Source organism: Triturus cristatus, chromosome 2_1 (genome assembly GCF_964204655.1).
Source record: "Triturus cristatus chromosome 2_1, aTriCri1.1, whole genome shotgun sequence".
NCBI classification, from domain to species: Eukaryota; Metazoa; Chordata; class Amphibia; order Caudata; family Salamandridae; genus Triturus; species Triturus cristatus.
This window is the reverse complement of record NC_140581.1, coordinates 423,550,312-423,573,279: the sequence shown is the minus strand read 5'-3', so window position 1 is coordinate 423,573,279 and position 22,968 is coordinate 423,550,312. Positions and strand designations below refer to the sequence as shown.

The 22,968-nt window shown below is 44.5% G+C and overlaps 1 protein-coding gene across 1 annotated transcript in view; it reads right to left on the bottom strand.

The window, feature by feature from the left end:
• Positions 1-22,968, bottom strand: part of NLN (neurolysin) — a 218,432-nt gene that overhangs the window by 82,188 nt on the left and 113,276 nt on the right. The window contains exons 6-8 of the mRNA XM_085631838.1: positions 16,863-17,023; positions 12,649-12,784; positions 10,835-11,201 (exon numbers count right to left, since the gene is read on the bottom strand). Of these exons, the coding sequence (XP_085487964.1) occupies positions 10,835-11,201; positions 12,649-12,784; positions 16,863-17,023 (664 nt within the window). The remainder of the gene's footprint in view (positions 1-10,834; positions 11,202-12,648; positions 12,785-16,862; positions 17,024-22,968) is intronic.

Genomic DNA, 22,968 nt, shown 5'->3' with positions numbered 1-22,968 from the left:
TATATCAAAGTGCCAAAATCTTCTGAGAGGGAGTCGACGTGGCGTCTTGAATTTCATCAGGAACTCATCAGGAACCCTCTGTCTTGGCATTATTTGGTGCCAATAATGTTTCACGAGTCTCACTCAAAATTAAAATGTACTTTATACCAACAGAAAACATTCAATCTGATCTTAAAAATGAGGCCAAACGTACAAAGATGACAGAAGATGCGACTGTCACCATCTTACAAGGTCGGAACACTGAAAAAGTCTGTTCTGTTTTGTTCTTGAATGCCCGAGGAAAATATGACTGCTCCCAGTAGCCACAGTGCCACCAGTCACAGAACACTTCACATGAAAAGTATCCGATTTCTAGATTAGAGGATCCTAGTTAGGAGGGGAAAGCCACAGAAAGCAAAAACCCTCATTGGTCCTGCTTGAAGGTGATGACCAATGCAGAAGCAAATACGAAGACACCAATCTCTCCCTAATATCATGAAAGAAGGAGTCAGGCCAAGACATCCAGAAGGAGATGTAAAGCAACTTCTAACAATAAGATGCCAAAATCAGGAACACAAATAGTAGCAACAGGACGGTGAACAGGCTGAAAAATAAGATAAAGAATGTGTTGCACTGCATCCATCGATCATAAATTACTCCAAATACTATAGAAACAGGAACCGACATCCGAGAAAAAGGCTCTACTTCATCTTAGATTGTGGCTTTCAGGCAGAGATTTTAGAACAGATTACCATCTTGAAAATAGCAGTTCAAAAGACCTGTCCACTCCCCTTATCTGTAACTCATGGAGTCAGCTTAACATTCAGGGGACAACAATTGCAGATAAACCAGCACGGCGCAGACCGCGAGGATGCTCGGCCATGCACAATTATTAAGCTCCAGGATCCTACTCACACATTGGAAACCACAGTGAAGGTGCAACAGTTCCCAATGTATAGGTCTTAGTCAGAGAGCAGAAGGTGCACCTATTCCTATAAGGTCTGTAGGTCTCTCTAATTTCTTTCACTGGAAAGAGCGTACTGGGCACTTGTACCTCCGCTGAGACCCAAAGAGAGCATTATGCCCATGCTTTCTGAATCTTCATGACTGTGATGTTATATGACAACAAGCACAAGAGGGGGCTGAAGTGCAATTTTAGAGTTGCACAGTGTTTCCGGATTAAACTGAAATGGTATAGAAGCAACTTAAATCATTTGATGCCATGAAATTCAGGCTCTGAAAAAAATGATCGTAGATACATGTTCCTTTTTACGGCAAACATGAAATTCATAAAAAATAGAAATTTAAGTTTTTTAATTCACTAGATACAGTGAACAAAATATACAGCGCGGAACTGGCTGGATCGATGGTATAATATAATCAGAAAAGGTAATACTAATGCATGAGAGAGATGTATCCTTGCTGGAGCTCCTGTGTTTGATATACGGCTGAATACCCAAGAATGATATAGAATGTACTTAGTTTAAAAAACATACACTGAGAGATAAAGAGTTCTATCCTACCTCAGAAGATAATCTGTACATCTGTATCCTATAGGAAGCTCGATGGAATGAAGCAGATCACTCTAAATTAGCAGAGGACCGGCAGCGCCAAGTGTTCTTTTCCTCATGCTCCACGTATGCATCAGAGGTACCTATGTGGTTAACGGGGAAGTCGCTTTTAACACCATGAGATGGTTATATAGCCATATAGGTTTTGGTGTATGGGAAATCATATGGACAGGAACTGAGCTGAATGTTTATTCTGAATGTTTATTCTCCTACTATGGCTGATTTTGTTTTCATTCCTAAATTGTTGACAATACTGAGCCCTGGCTGCTCTCATGATTCGGTCTGAAGACTTTAAAGATGTTCCATGGGACCCGGGGGGACCGCGGCGCGAGCCGGGTGTCCCCCTGGGAAGGTTCGCGCGATGGTACAGACCACGCAGCGAATCACGAGTTAGGTAGGGGGCGGGGCTTAGGTTTTCACCGTTGGAAAGGCGTTTAGGCGGGAAACGAGCGCTGAGGCAGAGAGACGGTCGTTTTTTGTGCCGTTTTTTGCCTCATTATTTATTTAATTTGCATTTAACTAAAGAAGCTGGTCATGGCTGACGACCCAGCTGTTCAGAATGCGCTCCGTGTTCTGTATGAGGCAGGCCGGGTGGACTTACTGGCCCCTGGTGTTCCTGACTTAATGTCTTCAGCTGTGAGGCGCCCGAAGAGAGTGGCGGCGAAAGGTGTGAGCGACGCAATGGCAGCTTGTCTTCCTGTCAAAGGACGTGTGCAGGAGATGGCCACCAGAGGTGAGCTCGCCCCTTTTTCAGCTAAGGATCCACGCGGCAGGCCTGCTCGTTTGAGCTCCCATTCCCGGCTCCTGACAGCGCGCTGCGCCTCTGCACCAGCAGTCACGGTGAGGGAGTCCGGGGAGGTCTCTGTGACTCGGGTGGGACGAGCTCGTCGTCGAGTCAGCGCCAGGGGAGGCGCGGTTTCTAGAAGCCTGCCTGCATCATCACGCAGAGGTATAGGTGGGAAGGGGAGGGGAATGTCTAGTGAGGGTGCTGACATTATGTTTATTGAGTCCCCTTCTCCTGCAAAACGGGCGTCTTTGAGGGGCGCAGAGTATTTTTTGAACAGACCCGGTTACTTTTCTGGGCATAATATTGACATTGCTCCTCCTGTTTTGTCATTGGGACGCTCTGCAGCTTTGGTGGACTATCCTAGCGATAGTGCTGGGGAGGAGGAGGTTTGTCTAGACAGGTCATCTTTTTCTATCCCTTCTGAGGCTTGTGGGGGACGCCGAGCGAAGGGAACTTATTTCGGTAAGCGTTTTTCAGTTTCTGGGGTGTCCCCTTTACCTAGGGGCCCCCCTGGGTCCAAAGGTGTGTATGCTCTCACATCAGCAGTTGGCTTGGGGCAAGTTACTCCTTCTTGTCTCCCTTTGGGTGAAGATGTGTCAGAGAATGTGGCTACGGTGGTACAGAGGTCATCGGAAGATGCTGGGCCTTTACAAGAAGATACTGTTATTAACTCTTCAGACATTGTCTCCATTTTCCCGGCTTCTCGCCCCCCTCCTTGTCACCCGCAGGTGGATTTTGATTCTCCTTTTGGTCCTCAACGTGGTCAATGGATTTGGGTTGAGCATGCTGTTCCTGACTCTTCGGAGGCGGATGCTTGTAATCATGTCTCTGGTCATGGTAAGTTATCGCATTCTGGCACGAGCGGCGAGGAGGCGGTAGGTTATTCAGTCCAGCAGGCAGCTCAAGTTTTTCCTCGAAAAGCAATTCAGAAACAGGTTTCGCCTTTTGGTAACGTGTCATTTTCATCAAGCGGATCAGGTGCGGATCTTAATATAGCGGCCGGGCTCTCTAATCGGAGGCCTGTGACCAATTGGGAGTTTTACGATGGTGGGGTGGGTGATGGCGAAATGCCAAGTACAAGCAAGGATGTTTGTGAATCTTCAGAGGTGCAGGGTATTCAAGGTCTGGGTTATTTTGATGGTACTGAAGATGTTTTTCCAGAAAAGGATTGTGGGGGTAATGATTGTTGTTCCGAACATGTTCCTTTCGTGCCTTCAACGGGTGCGGGGGCAACCAATTCTGCTAGTGTCTTACAGAAGTCAAGTGCGGATTTCACGTCGGACCAAGAGCGGCATCGCGATTATCAGCGTCGTGATGATCCTCGGGAATTTCAGAAGCGTGCTGCACAACTAACGTCAGGTAAGCCTCATTGGTGGGCTGCTTGGTCACAACCTTGGGTAGGCAAAATTTTGCCGGGCTCGGTGGGGGTGGACGAGTCAAATACATCTAAGGTGTTGGGGGTTGGTTTTGGTGGGGATACAAGGGACAAGGCTTTTCGAACATCTATTTCAGGTAATGCGGATAGATCCAGCAAAAGGTCTTCTTTGGGTAGTGGGGTTGCTGAGGTTGGTCCTGCTGGTTCAAGTCAGGTGAAGGCTACTGCTGGGACTCGGCAGAAGCTTCCTTATATGGGTCTTGCCATGCCATTAGGCATACATCTGTCAGTTAACACCAAGAATAAGATTTGGCTTCATGAATTTGTCGATATTTTTAAACTCCTTCATAGGGATATTCAAGCCAGAGAGGGGTCCAAGGAGGAGGAGTGGGAACTTTCTAGGCGGCCCAGGGTCCCAAAGTCTATAGAAAATTGGACTGCAGCTTTTTTGATATTTGCTAGCGTGTATTGTGAGAGGTATCCGGACAGGGCTATTTCATTGTTTAAATACATGGACACCATTCGTAAGGCACATTTGCAGTTTGGGGGCTATGCATGGCTTAATTATGATGAAGAATTTAGGGCGAGGATCAGTATGTTTAAAGATAAACCGTGGGGTGAAGTAGATCAAGAGCTTTGGCTGCAGTGGATGTCCTCTGCTCAGCCGGTTGCGTCAACGCACACTGCAAGTGGTCTGCCGATTATATATCGGCCCTTTCTGCCTCGCCCCGCTCCAGTTGGGGCGGGGGTTACAGGAAGGGGTCACTTGCCGATACCAGGGGCCTGCTGGAATTTTAACCGGGGCTCATGCACTAGGCAATTCTGTAGGTTCAAACACGAGTGCTCCCAATGTGGCGGTAGACATGCCATCACCCAATGCTTCGCTAAACAGCCTCAAGGGGGTTCAGGGAGTTTTCCAAGGGGTGGAGGGGGATTCCCTCAACTTATGTCAAAGGGCTCATACCCCAATTAATCTGATGCGTTTGCTGCCTTGGTTGGAAGTTTATCCTGATTATGAAGCTGCGTCCAAACTGTTTTGGGGTTTTAAAGAAGGTTTTCGCATTGGCTACCAAGGGCCTCGTGATCACCGTTGGGCTGACAATCTAAAATCTGCTAAGGAACTGCCTCAAGTGGTGCAACGGAAATTGGAGGCTGAAATTCAAGCTGGTCGTGTAGCTGGGCCTTTTATTCAATGCCCCTTGGAGAATTTGATAATATCTCCGTTGGGGGTAGTCCCTAAAAAACGGGTTGGTGAGTTCAGAATGATTTTACACCTGTCATGGCCGGAAGGCCAATCTATTAACGATTTCATTTCCCCTGAGGATTCCAATGTCTCTTATGCGTCCGTGGATGACGCTTTGAGATTGGTACGGGAGGTAGGGGTTGGTGCAGAATTAGCAAAATGTGATATTCAATCGGCCTTCCGTTTACTTCCTATCCATCCATCGGATTTTGATTTGCTAGGTATGTTTTTTAATGGAGCTTTTTACGTTGACAAAGTACTTCCTATGGGGTGCTCAGTGTCTTGTGCCTTGTTTGAAACGTTTAGCACGTTCCTACAATGGTGTTTTTCGGTGAGGAGTGGCCACACACATGTCTGTCATTACTTGGACGATTTTATGTTCATTGGCGATGCACAACTAAAACAATGTCTTAAAGGTCTCAAATTCTTTCAGGACTTGGCTGAGGAGTTTGGTGTTCCGCTGGCTCCTGAAAAAACGGAAGGTCCTTGCACTAAGCTCGTATTTCTGGGCATAGAGATAGACACGGTAACTATGATGCTAGTTTGCCAACTGCAAAGGTAGAAGAGATCAGGTCTTTTCTTTTGGAGGTTCTTGGTAAGGATAAGATTGAGCTTCGGCAAGTCCAACGGCTTTTGGGCTATCTGAATTTTGCTTGTCGGGTTGTTAGGGCAGGCAGGACTTTTTGCAGAAGGTTGGGTTTTGCGATGTCCGGAGCCTATCTTCCTCACCACAGAATTCGTCTTACCAAAGCCATCAAGGAAGATCTTCGGGTGTGGTTAACCTTTTTGTCATATTTCAATGGAGTTTCTTTATATTTTCTTGGTGACAATACTATTTGGCAGATACAGATTTTTTCGGATGCCTCTGGAGCACACGGTTTTGGTCTTTTTTGGGAGGGTCGTTGGTGTGCGGAGGCATGGCCACGCCATTGGTTATCACAAGGGCGCAGTATTGCTTTCCTTGAGTTGTTTCCATTAATTGTGGCCCTGATGGTTTGGGGTGTGGAATTCAGTAACAGATGTGTAATGTTCCACATTGATAACATGGCTGTGGTTCAGCTCATAAATAATCAGAAGGCCAAAGATCTAAGGGTGTTGAGGCTTTTGCGTTTTTTCATGTTACTCAGCTTAAAATGCAATATTGTTTTTCGTGCAAAGCACATTCCAGGTGTCAATAATTCAATTGCAGACGCCTTGTCTCGTTCTAATTGGCAGAAATTCCGCAACTTGGCGCCTGGTGCAGACACCTACAAAACTACAATCCCGCAAGACATCTGGGTGCTGGGGGAATGAGAATCATCGATTTGGTCGAGAAATCGATAGCCCCTGCTACTAGACGCACTTATCTGCAGGCTTGGTCTGAATTTTTAACTTTTATGAGATCACACTGTTTTGAAGGTCCTTTATTGGATTCCAAGTTTTGTATGTTACAGTTTGTTTTATCTTTAGTCAATAAAGGTTTATCACACACAACCATTTCTGGCAAATTGGCTGGGATTTCTTTTTATGGTCAGCTATGGTGGGGTCAAGATTTAGTTGGGGATGTTTTGTTGCGGCGGATGCTCAAAGGTTTGAGCAGGGAGCGGACACAGTCCGGGCCTTTACGAGAACCTATTACTTTTGGATTGTTACAGCAGTTACTAGTTCAATTGCCTTTTTGTTGTTATGACCTTTGGGAAGTGTCGCGCTTTCGTCTATGTATGATTTGGTTGTTTTTTGGTGCCTTTCGGGTTTCAGAATTATTGGGGCTGCGAGGACAAATGGGGATTCGGTCCAGTGAAATTGATTTTCAACGTGGGGTGTCAATCAAGTTATTTTTGAAAAAGTCTAAAACTGACCAGTTGGGTAAAGGTGTTTGGGTTAAGTTGAGTGGGAGTGGGGTTCAAGGATGTTGTCCTATTTGGGAATGGGATTCATTTGTAGGTTCCCCTGATTTCATACATGGGCCCATATTTTTGCATCAAGATGGGTCAAAAATTACTGATGCTCATTTATTGGCTGTTTTACGCAAATCCTTGAAGAGGATTGGGAGGGACCCCTTACTTTTTGGGACTCACTCATTTAGGATCGGGGCAGCTACGGAAGCGGCTAAATTGGGCTGGGACTGGGAGGACATTAAGAGGATTGGTAGGTGGAAGTCTGCATGTTGTTCTCGTTATGTCAGACTATGATGGCTTATCCGTTTGCTTTGATACAGGCTAATTTTTACTTTTCTACCTAGGTCGTGCCATCAATTCTTTTTCCTCAAAAATGCGTACTTGGATCATAGGTCATTCCTTCGTCAAGTGGTCTGCTGTTTTTGCAGAACGTCAGATCTACGGCAGGTCGCTCGGACTTCCTAGCAAAGGCCACGAAGTTCTATGGAAGGGTAACGGTGGGATGAGGTGGAGCAAGTTGTTTTCTACGCTATCTGAATTATCAACTGATAGAGGTTTTCCAGACTTGTTAATCATACATTTAGGTGAGAATGATCTTGTACCTTTATCTGGGTTATCGCTCTTGAAACAAATGCAATTGGATCTAGCAGTCATCAAGAACAATTGGGTGGGTACGTCTCTGGTGTGGACCGAATTTATTTATAGACAACAGTGGAGGGGGGCCCGCAATCATTCAGCCATGGAAAAAGCTCGCAAAAAATTAAACCGTGCGATGAAGATTTTTTGCAATGCAATGGGTATTCAGGTTTTGTCTCATGATAACATTACCAGTGTCGAGTATCATCTTTTTCAGGAGGATGGGGTTCATTTATCCCAGTTAGGTCAAGCCTACTATATGATGGAATTACGGGACTTGCTGGCGGGTTTTTGGAATGAGAATCTTTGGTGTGATCATCTTTTAAAGTAGAGTATGTTGTTTTTTGAGCAATTTTGTTTTTGGGGGTAGGCCAGGAAAACTCTTTGGGTTTTCCTGGGTGGCGGTTTTTTGAGGGTTTGGATAGTCTGGAGCGGGCTTATCCTTCCCTCTGGGGCGGGGGGAGGGTGGAGGAAAAGCTGGACAGGTAAACCAAAATGGTCAAAAAGGAAATGATGCCATTGGGGCAGTACATGGGGTAATTTATGGTAAATTTTGGTTGGGGTATTTTTGGAATTGTTTGTGGCAAAAATGTTTGGGAAGCAATTTGATAATATTTACATTGTCTCAATAAGTGGTTCTTAGTTACCTGTCCTAATAAAGTGACCTTTTTTGCTAAGTCAAAATTTGGTGTGGTCTGTCTTGTTGCGCGATGCAGAGCTTTGATGAATCTCCCCTCAAGGTTAGTACCGTAGTACTGGCACCAAGCTGACTAGGAGGATGCGTGCACGAGTTCAACAAACTCACAAGATGGATAAATGATGGGAGTATTTTCCGAATTCCAACTTTTTCTTTTTATTCACCACCACATCACTCACATGGGGGATTTACCTTTCAATGGAACTCAAAAATAACACAAATCAGAACAAGGAGATGGTGTCTTTGAGGGGGCTGCAATGGGATGCCTAGAAAGTGGCGATGAGTGGTACCTGCCCTGTCAGGATTCATAGGGTTCCTCAGCAAATAGTATCTGGTATCACACAGAGGGAGAGATTACTGAACTAAAGAGGACCTTAGTGAACCAGTCTGAAAGTATTAAGTTCTTGCAGTTCTTAAACGTAAGCTGGGAAAAAATACACACCATTAGTTAGGTTTTTCTATAAATCCCATAGTGACTTAATGGAGAAGGTGCACTGTAACTGATGACTCGTCATAGAAATACTTCTACGAGTGATTCCTAGATATTAACCATACTTAGTTCATTCACTCAATATTGCATGAAAAACAAACATGTTTAGACAAGACAATCCATTAATTTTACCAAAGAAGAAAATGGCAAATTAAATTGAATAACTGTACAACCGGGGCTTGTAATCTCCATGTTTTTTATATATATACACACATACATACACACACACGCACATATATATATATATCGTCTCCAATCTCCGTCACGGCTACCGCTCACAACACAGCGGGTGATCCCAGCACGCGATGAAGGACTCGCAAATACATCATCTTTTCCACAAAAACGCTGGGCCCAGCGTTTTTGTGGAAAGGATGATATATAAATATGTATTCATGGATATGGATTCTCTTGTCTAAATATGTTTTTGTCATGTAATATTGAGTGAAAGAACTAAGTACAGTTAATATCTCGGAATCACATATAGAGGTATTTCTATGAATGAGTCCTATCTGTTACAGTACATCAGAAGCACCCTGGTTCTCATGGGCATATAGGGTGGTCCTTGTATTTTGTTAACACTCCATGTAGACGGTGACGGGTAAGGCAGGATATTGGCCTGGGTGCTAAGGAAGGAGACTCTGTGATATGGTATACTATAGATCAATAATGATCATCTGCAGACTGAACACACACAAGTGGCAAGTAATAAGGTTTTCAGTAGTTATCTACAATCTTCATATCCAGAACTGTTTTTCCCATATGTAGAAGAGATCTGAGACTACATGGACTGCATGGAAGGAGCCTATCTGCTTTTTTCTGAGTTGAGCGATGTACTTAAGGCACCACTTGCTATAGTTGAATAGGCCGCTTTACTAAAGGGTATTGGGAGAGGGAAAACACCAGTAGCAGACTTATTGGAATGGTAATATTTATTGGAGACATAAATCATGTGTCATTATATGCTGATGATGGCATGGGGTATTTAAAAGAAGATTTGCATGCAATGCCGTCAACGCTTAACCTGCTTAATAAATGTGGAGACCTCTCTAGCAGACGCACAAAGTGGAGTTGATCTGTTTGTTTTCACTGAGGGCAATGTTACACAGGTGGATGGCACTACGTCCTGGTTTAGGCTTGAAGCGACAAATGAGAGATCTGGAAATATCTAGGAACCTGGTTGACTTAATATGGGTCATGTCCGCGAGGGGATACTTAGAGCTGTGTCCTTCCCGTCCACTCTACCTCATTCCATGATGATGAGATTTGGAGAAATAAAAATTGTGGTCCTTCCAAGATGTCTTTTTCTTTTAAGCCTTTCATTGTTTGTTGCCCAAAACAGTAAGCTAGACAGATTCATCCTCTTGCATTTGGTCAGGCTAATTACAAAAAGTGAACCGGGAAGGACCTGCTCACAAAAAATTGCTATTATCTGGTTTTAATGGTGTCACAGATCTGAGGTACAGTTTTATGACACCCGCTTAAACTAGTGCAGATGTACCCCATCTCGTGTCCCACAAGTCTCGGATCTAGAGATGGATGATTAAAAAAATTGCAACAGTGGATGCCACTATCTTCAGAGACCCTGCTCTGGGGACTTATCTCATTTGTTGAATTGAATTGGAACATTGAGATATACAAGTGGACTGAAGATGCTTGTCATACAATGCCAGACCTTTATGGGATTCTAACAATCTTGCATTTGATGAGGATCTGAAGTGTTGCCAGGTAAAATCTTACTATTGAGAGGCAGATCATGAATGGGACAGAATACATGAAAGCACCTAAATGGGTACAGGTAATGCCGGCTTCATGCTTACACAGTTTAAATGTATGCATAGAACCTAATACATGCTGGCAATTATTCACAATATACATCTCACATGCTCGGACAGATGTCCAAGATTAAATTTTGGAGGGATTTACTTTATTCATGTGATCTGTGCCTGCCCTGTGGCTTACTAGACATGGGTGGTCTCTGAGAGATTAGCGGGCGCCTTGACAGAATATTTCCTGAAACAAAACATTGTGGGTTACTGACCTGAAGCCAGAATTATTGACACCAACATAATTCATTGTAGGCTTTACCTGCTATCCACAATATTCTTTCTTGCCAGACAACTGTTCTCATCGCTCTTAATATTTACCTGAACATTCAAAGTGATAGGAGTCTGAGAATTACCTTGGATACAAGTCCAAATAAAACTGGCCCAAGATTTCGCCAGTGTCCTGGTCTTTCACAGTGTAAAGTTCTACACTCTTCTCCCAGGCATGAAAGTCCTCAACAGGTTCGAAGGCCAGTCCTAGCAGCTCCTGATAAATGTTAAATAAGCCATGCTTAACTGCTTCCATAGGGAAATAGTCCCGCAGCTTCTCTTGATCAACAAAATACTTGATCTCTTCTATCTGTGTGAGATAATAAAGCAGATCCCAAGCATTGATTTTTCTGTTGCATTCAAAGCCTCTTTCTTTGCACTCCTTTTCCTTCAGCTCTAAAATTAGATTCTTCTCTTGCTCCCCCAAAAGCCTTAATTTTTTATTTAAACCATCTGGAGAGGAAAGAAAACAATTGTTCAGTTGAGTTCTGAATGTTAACACTTAGTTGGCAGCACAATTACATTATATTACATTATATTGCATTGCACTTCATGTGGGTGATCTTTTTTTTAAAAAAAAGTTAATTTTAATTCCATTAACACATAGTGGATTTTCAATCTGGCACAAAAAAGGGTCTTACTGTCAAGGATTACACAGTCACTGCTGTGATGGTGAATCCGTCTTTTCCGAAATGCTTACCCACTTTTTACTAAATTAAGTTTATAAAGGTATCAATGGACTACTACCTTAAAAGTAAGGAATGTGTATTATTCTATAAGTCTATTTGCACATTTTTGAATCTGCAGTCTGTGTCAAATGGCACCTTGGAAAACTACACTTATGGAAGTAAACACTAGCAGTCACCACAGATTAGCCTTTATTCATACAATGACTAAAAGAGCAGTGGTAATAGACTTTTAGAAAGTGAGAGTGTTTGCCAATACCTATACTACAAAGATCAACTTTTCTGAAGTTGAAGACAATCGTCACGGTCATCGAGGAGGTTTTGAAATAGTATTATTTTATTCCATGGAAGTAAAGATGTAATTCTCATTCAAATCAGCCAAGAAAACGTTTGCATGTCTTCTTCAAGTATTAAGTGCCTTTACTTATCTGATTATTCTAATATACATTTTTATCCCTCTCAACTGCTTTATAATATCCCCTCACAAGTAACTTTCATAATTTAAATTTGGTGCCCGTTGGTTTAAGAGAAGCACAAGCAATGTTCTGTGTTCTGACCTATACTTTTGAGGTTAGTAAACTCATTCAAATCATAACAATCGGATTAATGCAACTAGGGATAGTTATGCAGTGGTACATTCTGGTACTGTTACATCGCATTTGATTCTAGCACAGTATGGCAGTTGAGTCAAATGTGGCTACAGTATCTGAAAGCATTGCAATGGCGGTGTCCTCTCAGTGAGAGCTCTGATATTTTATATCAGAAGATGGTGACTACTGTGCCATGTGAACCTTGAGACCCAGAGGGTAACTCAGTAATTATGCCCATGGGTGTGAGGTGGTGACATATATTACAATACCCTTGAAACATATAGGAAACTTTGATACCACAGCGTACTCAGTTGAGGGCTGGAGAAGACCAGGGAAGAAATGACAAGAAGATGAATTATACCCGAGGGCTGGATAGGCTTCTTTGCATGAATGAGGATCACACAAGAGTATCATGAAAGACAATTGTACAAAGTTTCACAAGTTAAATGTTTATTTCTATACACGGTTGCTTGATTTACTCATCCAACAAATAGTGGTACACTAAAGATGTCCTTATATTGAAGCAAGAAAGGAAACAGTTCATATTTTGAGTTAGCTTCCTACTTTTGTATCACATGACAGATGTTCCATGATCCATACCCAAACCTCAAAGGACAAACTTACCTAAGAAAGCGGCTACATTATCCGTATTCTTAGCCATGTTCACTTCCAGGACAAAGTTGGCATAAGTGCTATATCCAAGAAGTTCTGCTAATTTTGCTCTCAGAGAGATCAGCTGTTCAAGAATTTTTGTGTTTTCCTGAGAAGTATAAAAATATGATATTTTAAGAAAGATAGTCCAGTGACACAAAGGAGAGACTGCATTTTGTCAACTCATTTTATTGAAAAAAATGCTTTCTTGATCATATTAATATCAAATTACAAGTAGCCCATTAAGTTTGCAGTCTCGTGTAATTTCAAAACTCATTTAGAAGAGGGGAGATAAATAGGACATCAGCTAAAAAGAGCTAGACATCGGCTCCACTATTCTCTATGGTCTAATGCCGCACATAGAGTGTGGGGAAGACAAGGTTCACAATGTGAACCTGCTGCCATCAGACATCCCCTCACAGGGGAATCAATGCTGCTGATAATGGCATTGATGGGGCCACACAATTTAAGTGGACACATCCAAAGCCAATTCGATCTTCATACTTTCTGTCGAGGACTGCCATATGGTTATTTTATTTTTTTAAATAACTTTTTATCGACAAACATGTGCACGTGACATTTGCAATACAGAAGGCAGAGTAGAATAGTACGAACCAAAAAAACAATATACATATAACAGCACATATAACTTTACAACTCTTGACCAGTGCGGGCCATGAATAAGTGCCCATACTTTTTAGGTATAAAGAAATAACACACTAACCAGACCCTTCCCCCACCCAGCTACCCACAACCTGCCCTCCCACCCAGTGCCAGCGAACCTTGTACCATGTCCATCAATCCGTCACGTGGAAAAGAGCAGGAAAAGAAAAAGAAGACCCCCCGCCCTCCTCCCCCCCATAGTCCTCGGAATATACTACTCTACAACCATGCCGATGCCCTGGCTAGTGGGTGCCAACACAGTAAGATCCCTGCATGCCCTACCAGCACGCGGCAAGTGGTATAGACAACAACCGAGAATGATCACGCCGGGCGAGAGTCGTCTTTGATAATGGTATTAAATTGCTCAAGGCGCATGCCCCAAGTCTGTGAGATAAAACACTTCCATAAAGCTGCCCGCTCCTCTCGAGGATACAGTGCTCTCTTTGCACGGCCCCCTATAAGCAGTGCCTGGGACCACCCGCCTGTAGAGGGGGTAGTTGAATGCTTCCACCGCATAGTGACCGCCCGCTTGGCTAATATGAGGACTAAGTCCAGGAATTTTGTAGCAGGCAGTTCTTCTGAAGGACAGAGAAAAGGCCAAGAAGTAAGCCTACTGCGGAGTTAGAGAGGCAGTAGCAGTCGCTCATATTGAGAAGTAGTGGTGCGGGGGGAGGGGGAATCCAAACTAAAAAAAAGACAGAATTATAAATATATAAAATTGCACTTGCCTGCTCTGACGGCCTCCACCTCGCTACCGATCCTCCCCTCCCAGACATCCAGGAACTGCTGCACACAGCGAGGCTCCAAGATGCCAATCCCAACACTGCTCTCATGCTGGGAATACTAGCATGAATGGGAATACTATTCCATGCATGAGAGCAGCGCTGGATTGGACGGAGCGTCTTGGTTCGGTGCTCAGACATGGACTGGGAGCCTGTCTTGGTTCTCCACGCAGCTGTACAACACAGCTCGGGCAGGAGAATGGCTAAGTGCGCATGGCAGTTTGGCCGGTCCTCCGTCATGCGGTATTAGCAGTGCCCACCACTCCCCCCTTCCTCTCTGGTGCTGCAGCGTCAGTATGGATGGCCCTGCCCTTCCCTCTGCTCGCAGCCTGCAGGATGAAAAATAAAATGATAATACAAATGTTTTATTATCATTTTATTTTTGTCGTTTGTCTCTGCAGCCTTTCAGAGGGAGGGGGGGAGGGGTGGGACACGCTCCTCTGCCATAATGGAGGAGCTGCCTCTGAGCCAGGTGAGAAAGCTCAAGCCTCTTTGTGCCTCTGTTGTAGGTGATCCGGGCTGGAGACTTTCCTGTTGTGAGGAGAATCACTACAAAAATGCTATGTCTATAGAGCAGCCCGGAAAGCACATTTGAAAGAGGAACCACCCCATATCGGTTCTGAAAGAAAAGACAGTGGATCCACATCTCTGGCTTGCTTTGACTGTGTAATGGTGGGAGCCACTGACCCACTTGTTGTTCCAGATCCAAGTTCTCTTTGACCAAGGGTGTGAGTGCTCTGCAAAGTACACAGAGGACTGTTGTGCAACCAAAACGGTGTCTGCCTGACAGCCAGCTTCCCAGAGGTGAAGGGTGAGGACCTGCATTGCTATAACAAGCTGTTCATCTGACCCATATCACCTGGAAGCCAGCCCATCAGATGAGTCAGGAAATGAGCCTGCCAACCTTGCAGGAGGCGGAACTATCAAGGGAAAGCTAGAAGCAGTGAGACACAAGTTCTGTTGGGATCTTCCAGGAGAAAGAAGATTTAGGAGCGATCTGTGTGACCCAGGAATGGTTGTGTCTCCAATATCATGGTTCCGGACCATAATCTCGGATCTCTGGCAGAGCTCACTTCTGTATCAAGAAATGTGACTGTAGCTGACCGCGCCTCTGTGGCAAGGAGTGTGGCTGCATTCAAACACATATCTGTAATCAAGAGGTATGCCTGTGACATCCTCACCACTGTTATCAAGAAGTGGGCCCACGGCTATCCATCATGCCACTGTGATCACCCACTCTCTCCAGTGATGTGGCTCACCTGCAAAGTATCACCACATGGCCCAGAAATGGGTTTGGAAGTTAAGAATGACAGTCTTGTGCGGCCCCTGCAACTCCAAGTACCTGTGTTCATGCCAGAGGACCTTAGAGGGCACCGCACTATGTAGTTTCCCATCATGGCTGGCCTGGACTGACAAGACACTGCTCCTGTGATAGCGCGTCTTCTCCCAGAAACGGGAGAAGGTGAAGAAGCATGCTGCCTGATCCGCCACGGGCCACGTTTTGAACACAGAGACCTGCAAGTGGTGAACCTTTGAAAATGAGTGTACTGAAGTGAGCACTGCTAATGCTGAACACGTGCAATCTGCACCCAAGCCTTGATTCGTGATGCATAAACACTGGAACCCTACGTGGAATCTACCTAGCCTTACCAGAGGATGGACCCCCGAAGTAAAAGCAAGGGGCTGGTGGCCTCCAAAGACGCAGTAGCCCTAGCCCCGACGTCTGAAGTTGCATCTGTTAGCATCTGCTGTTTAGTATTCCATTTTAAGTGTGTGTAATACAGACTTTTCTTTTCAAAAGTAAAGCAATGAGTTGAACAATCAGTTATAGCACTGTTGGCTGAATATTAATTTCGGAGTTTGCGCTCCCTCCACAATACCTCCTTTGATACCACTCAGAGACTGGTGCAGAAGGGGTAGTACATGGCCCAGGTTGTGGAATAATAATAGGACGGAACCTGGGACATCAGAGGCAAATGACCCAAGCCCACACGTCTGTGGCCGAGTAGCCCCTGCTTAGCCTGTGGCCCCCGAATTGGGCCGGACATGGATGCACTGACAAAATGTTGTCTCAGGATGCCCAATATAAACTTCTATATGTGAGCAAACAGACTAGCACAACTGGTCAAGGGCTGCACAGATGGATTGCTTACAAACAGTTTTTCTTGAAGGCGTTTACAAACACGGTGGATCAGGTAGATAAATTGCTTAAGCATTCTTGCCTAAGTACTTTCAAACTGAGCTTACACATAAATACATTGCACAAGTTCCAGGCAATGTCTCCCTTGATGTAGTACAAGCTTGTTGTAGATAAGTCTTTAGAAATGCCAATATTAGGCTACTTGCTATCATCTCTTAAAACATTTTCTACACAACATCAAAGCCACTTTGGACATAAAGTTAACAAAATCAGTACCTACCTCCTTACTGGGAAATCCAGATGGCCATCAAGAAATGAGGAAGCAGTACTGCACAAAAAGACAGGTTGGCCTGCCACATGTCTCCGAGATAATCCTAAAATACTGGAAGATGGACCTTTATGAAGAGCCTATCGATGAGGTGGGTGAAAAATCAATGTAATCTGATGACTAAATGAAAGGCTAACTATTATGATGAAATCTACATGTTAACCAATGTTTAACAAGCTTTTTGTGCAGCACATATCTAAAGTACATCTAGAAATCATGTTTACTCAATAATATATTACAAAGATAAAGAAATACTTTTGAATTGATTGAGTACCTCTTTGCATCTGGAGTTAAAAGCCAGTTCTAGTTTTCTTCTGGTTTCAGGTATACAACACTTTTTCATGGTTGGATAATAATGTGGATACTGCAGGGACACTTTATATGTGTTGCCATTTGTTTTTTCCAAACTGTCAATAAAGTTGCTCGGCAGACCTTCTGAAAATTACAAATCAGAAAGAAAATAATTCACATTTAATATGTTTTTCTTCATAATGTTTCTTACCTGTGAACTTACTAAAATATACAAATATTCTCAGGACAACTAGACATACTTGCTTGTAATTGTACTACTCCTTCAGCTAATGTTGCTCTACCACACCCTGTATGTATACCGTATATGAAGATGTATTGAGCAATTGTTTAATAAAAAGAACTTAAAAAATATATTCAAATATTATTCAAGAATCTTATCAGCAAGAAATATATTCATATTAAATACTCTTATAAGGGAAAATCATTAACTATAAACATATAACATCCATCAAGTTATCCTCGCTCCAGTATTTATTCTCATATTCAAACTCAGAAGTAGTTCCAGAGACTGAAAGTACTTGTTTAAAAGCCCCTACAGTGTCTCTGCAACCAGCACAGCTGACTCTGCATTTGCTGCTTGTTGTTGTGGAGAGAAGCAAAAGACACATCAGGGTCCGACTCGCATCAGAGCCTCTGTAGCTTTGCGTGTTGCAGTTCTTGGGTAATCATGTCTCATGTGCACGGTCATGCAGCCTGTGACCTTCAGTTACCAACAAATACTGATGAGAAGCAGTAGAGTACAAGGTTCAATCTTTTCGTCTTGTAGCCTCTCTGGCACCTTCCCCCCCCCCCTTTATCACCCTCCCCATCAAAAGAAAAACCTGCATCAGAGATAGGGGAGGCTGAGGGTATTTAGAGCATGCCTGAGAATGTGCAGTTAATGTTTGTGTCGCCTAGTTATCATTGAAATTTCAGAAGCCTTAAACACATACATCGCTAGACCGAAAAGAGCTACCGCCTCACTCCACATACTCACCTCACCCCTCATTCCTCTCAAACAGACTTCCATTCATGCGAATAAACACATCCAGACCCATAAACCAATCCCTTGTGCCCCAAGTCACTGTGGCTAACTCATGGTTCCATGTATGAACTACCCAGAAGTCTTCCTCTCTTAATATAGCAGTATCCTAAGCAAGAAAGCCAGTGACGCAATGTGAGAAAGTGCCATCTTTCTTGCATGGTATGCCCCCACTTTTTGCTGAATTGCTGAATGTACTTTGACTGAGTGTGCCCTGGACTCCTGCCAATCAGGTGCCCAGGGCCTATGTTCCTTCCCTAAAACCCAAATTGGCAAACCCTGGCAACATGTCAGCCCCTGGTAAATGGTACCCTAGGTACCCAGGGCCTTGTGACTAGGGAAGGCCTCTAAGGGCTGCAGCACTTATTGTGCCACCATTAGAGGCCCTGTACCCTAATACAAACACACTACCCTTGCAGGCTGAGTGTCTGCGTACAAGACAAAACAAAGAGTTGACATGGCACACATCCCTGTGTGCCATGCCCACAACCTACACTGCCCTAGCATATATCAGCCATCCCTCTAGCTGGGTGCTCTATTCCAGGGGTGTGGGCACAGGAGCATGAGCCATGTGCCCCTACAGTACCCAGTCCCATTCCTGGGCACTGTAAGTGCAGTGCTGCCATTTAAGAGTATATGGTGCTGAGAGCTCGTCAAACACAAACTCCACAGCACCATGATGGCAACACTGGAGACTGAGAAGTTTGGTATCAAACTTCTCAGCACATTAAACCCGCATTAATGCCAGTGTGGGATTTAATGTACAAAGCACTAAAGAGGGCATCTTAGAGATGCCCCCTGAAACCTAATATACAATCAACGTCTTGTCTGGGAGGCTGCCTAGGCTGCCACACAGCAGATATGTTGCTGGACCCCTGGGTGGAGAGCTCCCGCTCTCCTGGGCCTGCAACAATTCACATCCTGGGTGAGGTGCTAGGTCTCCTCCCCCAGGATGGGCAAGGAGGAAGCTTCAAAGGCATGCAGCATTTGTGAGCTTCTCCAGGCCACTTGCTGTACTCAGCAACTGGCCCCCACCGGTTCTGACCCCCACTCTGGCGGGAAGACTGACCGGAAACCCCAAGTAAGGACAGGGGATGTGCCAGCCTCTGCCAACCCCACCCCTCAGGTAGGAGAGGCGAGGTAAAGCACTTCTCCGGGCTCTCGCCATCTTGAAGATGGGAAGCCCTGCCCAATCAGGACTAGGCTACTGCCCCACTCCCACAGGAGAGTGGCAGGATAGGGGGTGTACCCACCCCAGGGCAGGGACCCATTGGTCCCTGCCCTTTACCTACCTGTAACGCCCCTAAATCTAGTATTTAGGGTCACCCTGAACCTTCCTTCCTGAGATTCCAGATTCCGAAAAAGCAAAGAAGAACAAGAAGTAAGAAGACCTGCCGTGCAGCTGCTAAGAAGAGGAAGACACCAACAGCTTTGCCCCAGCTCTACCGGCCTGTCAAACCTCGAACCTGCTAAAATCCCAGCACCTCCTGTGGCCAGCAACCTCACAAACCCCGGAGGACCTGGCTACCTTGTGACTCTGAGCATCTGGGACTCCCATGAGTAGTGGCTCTGCTCAAAGCAAGTTTCTAACCCCTGGCAACAGCCAGGAACCGCGAACCCTGCACACTCTGCACCCGCCAAGCCTGGAAGGACTTCCCCCCCGGCGACTGTGACCCCGAATCCGGCACCCAAGGACCCACCTCAACACTCCTGGCGACGCCTGCAGCCTCAGAACCAGGGACCCCAACCACGATCAACAGAGGGTAAGATTTCCCGACATCAAAAGGCACCCCTGCACCCGATGCCCTGCGGCCCCCTGTGCCCGACTCCTGGGTACCTACCTATCCTCCAACTACCCAACTTACCTCACGAAGTGGTGGTGGCACCTGAAGAATCTTCGTCCCTGAGCTTGCAGCCTTTGTTAGTCCTTGAGCTTTCCCATTGAAATCCATCGAGCACCCGAAGGCTCAAAAGCACCGTGCACCCAGCCGCCCAAGTGGCCTTGGCAGTGCAACTTCTACTCCTACCTACTTACCCATTTGCCCTGAGCAAGTGACCAGGAGCCCAGCTCCCACAGCCGCGTGGCCTGCTAGTCAGCAGCCACCAACCAAGGCCCCCTTGCCTCCCATAGAATAGCACTGGGCCTAACTCACTATGCACCTGGCCGCCCCAGTGCCGCTGAGGGTGTAACAACTGTACCAACCTGACCCTGGGAGACCCCTGAGTCTGTGCCCAGAACCCTAACTCTGCCAGTCGAGTACTTACCCAAAAGCCGATAACTCACTTTTCTTCCATAGGGTAACATTGACTGGTTTCTTCTGACATTTCTTCTGTGTGGAGCATCTAAAACTTAAAATATTCACCTAAAATCAACCGAGTAACGAAAACGGAAATACTCACCTGCTATTAGGAAGAGATCCCAGTGCTGGATCTTAGTGCCCAGCACTGACCCTGAAAAGTACTCACAACCGTACTTACCACTAACCCAATTTTCTTCCATAGGAAATCATTGACTGTTTTTCTGTGAAATTTCTTTTAAGTGTCGATTTTTGCAAACTACAAATATTCTTTAAAAATCATACCAACTGCGAAAACGTAATTACTTACCTGTTTTAGATAGAGGTCCCAGTACTGAGCCTAGGAGCCCAGCCCTGGATTACAAAAGTAACGAGAACATACTTTACCCGTAACTTGAATTTTCTTCCATAGGGAACCATTGACTGTTTCTATGAAATATCTACTGTCAACTTTTAAAATAGCAAAATATTGCTTAAAAATCACAACAGTAACTAAAACGAATTTACTCACTTGTTTCCAAGAACCGTCCCAGGACTGAATCTAGGATCCAGTCCTGGAGTTAGAAAAGTAATCCTGAAAGTAATCACTTGCAAATAACTTAAAATTCACATTGAGCTCAATGTATTATTTATTGTGTTTGAAATTGTGTTGCCTATTGCAACAAAACTGTAACTATTATCTGCAAAAGTCAATTGCCTATTGCAAAGTATTTAACTAAAGCATCTCATTCTGAGAAAGTATATTTTGATACCTATTGTTGGTTCTAAAATAAAACAACCATTTATTTTGTATATAAACCATTGGCCTAGAGTTGAGTTCTTGAGTGTGTGAGACCATTTGCTGACTGAGTGTGTACAACAAATGCTTTACACTGTCCTCTGATACTGCCTTACTGCTCGACCAAGCTACCACTTTAGAGAGTAAGGTTATATCTAACTTTAACCTCTGCCAAACCTCTGGGGACTGTGGACTCTACACACTGTACCTATTTGAGAACAGTATATACAGAGCCACTTTCTCACACGCAACTCTACCTCAAAATGACATTAGCCAACGAACTTATGTTTACCAGACACTTGCCTTAATACAATCCAGCCAATAATGTCTGATCTCTATGCGAAGCACCAGCCAAGTAAAACTGAGTTTGCTCTTAACCACCGAGGACAGCTAATCAAGCCTTCACACTCTAACATGATGACCCTTGACAGCTTTATCCACATTCTCACATCTATGAAAAGGTTTTTGGCTACTACATAGACACAAACGTAACTTTCAAGGATAATTTTAAAAATTAATTCTCAGACGACAAGGTACCAACTCAGACTACGCAGCAGACTTACAGTGTTCCTACACCTCAACATCTTCCACTCAATAAGACCCCATATCCATTGATGTTAAAAAAGCTCTGCATACTAGCCTTTCCTCTACATGGCCACCCATCTTATATACAATTAGAAAAAACATGACCCCATTTCCCTGACTCTCAACAACTGCATTAGCTTCCTCTCCGATCCACCATTAAACTTAAGGTTAACTTCATAATGCACATGTCTATCTTAGTGTTCAAGTCACACACAGTACATTGCCATCCTTTAAATGCCAACCGTTAACCACAAATCACCTCAACTGTCACGGTATTGTTTGATGTAAGGACACGACTTACTGGTGACTGCCAGTCGAAGGCGATCAATTAAAGAAACAGAGAAGCACTGATAAATGTTAAAAAAGCATACTTTTGCTGTGTAATATATTACTGATGAAGCTAACAAGATATTTGTTATTGAGATGTGTGACCCGATGTCTGCCTTTGATACAACTGGCTATGCTGTCATATTTTAAAGACTAACCACAGTGACTGGAGTCTCTTGAGACCCTTAAGTTTATTTCATATTGTTCCTGAATAATTGGATGACTAGAGATTGTATGAAATTTATGACTCAACCCCTTACCTTTGTAGCGAAGGGTTCCTGGGGTGACTCTTTTTCCATCTAGTTTCCATCGGTCTTTAAAATTGTGAGAGAATGCCCCTTTGGTTTGGAAATCCTAATATTTGCCTAATTCTATAGCTGGGTTTTTACATGGTCTAGTGAATGTGCTCTGACCCCAAGAGCATGGTCAAACTGAGTTATCTCTAATTGATGTATTTAACTTGCCTACTGGCCCTTAGTATATGGTATACAAAATATGCCCAGGGCCTGGAAGTTAAATGACCTTTGTGGACTGCAGCACCCATTGTGCTATCCACAGGATGGGCCTAAAAAATGCAGCTTCAGTCCTACCATGGATTGCCCGACAGCAGCAGCTTGAACCGTGCTGCACAGACCTGTCATAACCCACATAGTATATGGCCTGAATGAGGCATAAAAATGGTGTGGAAAAGGCTCCAAGAGCAGGGATAATGGCCTGGAAGAGGAGAGATGTTTACTTCTCCAGGCAGGAAGTCCAGCTGGGGTGGATCCAAAAACATAATTTACTTCAAAGGGACTTGCCCGTCAGAAGCAAATGTTAGGTGACATCTGGAAAGTCCCCAGAGTGTGTCCCTCTAGTCTGCTGGCACTAAATCCAGTGGGAGAAAATCTACCCCCAGAACTGGTTTTGAGTGACCACAGGGAAGGGGACTGTAGGACGCTGGGCTGGTCTGAGCCAAAGAGAGGTACTGGTCCAGTGCCAGACCTCATCCAAGGAACCTTGGGGGGGCTGAACCTGCAGTTAGTGCAGATTAGCCCCAAAAGAAAAAGAAGAGACAGTG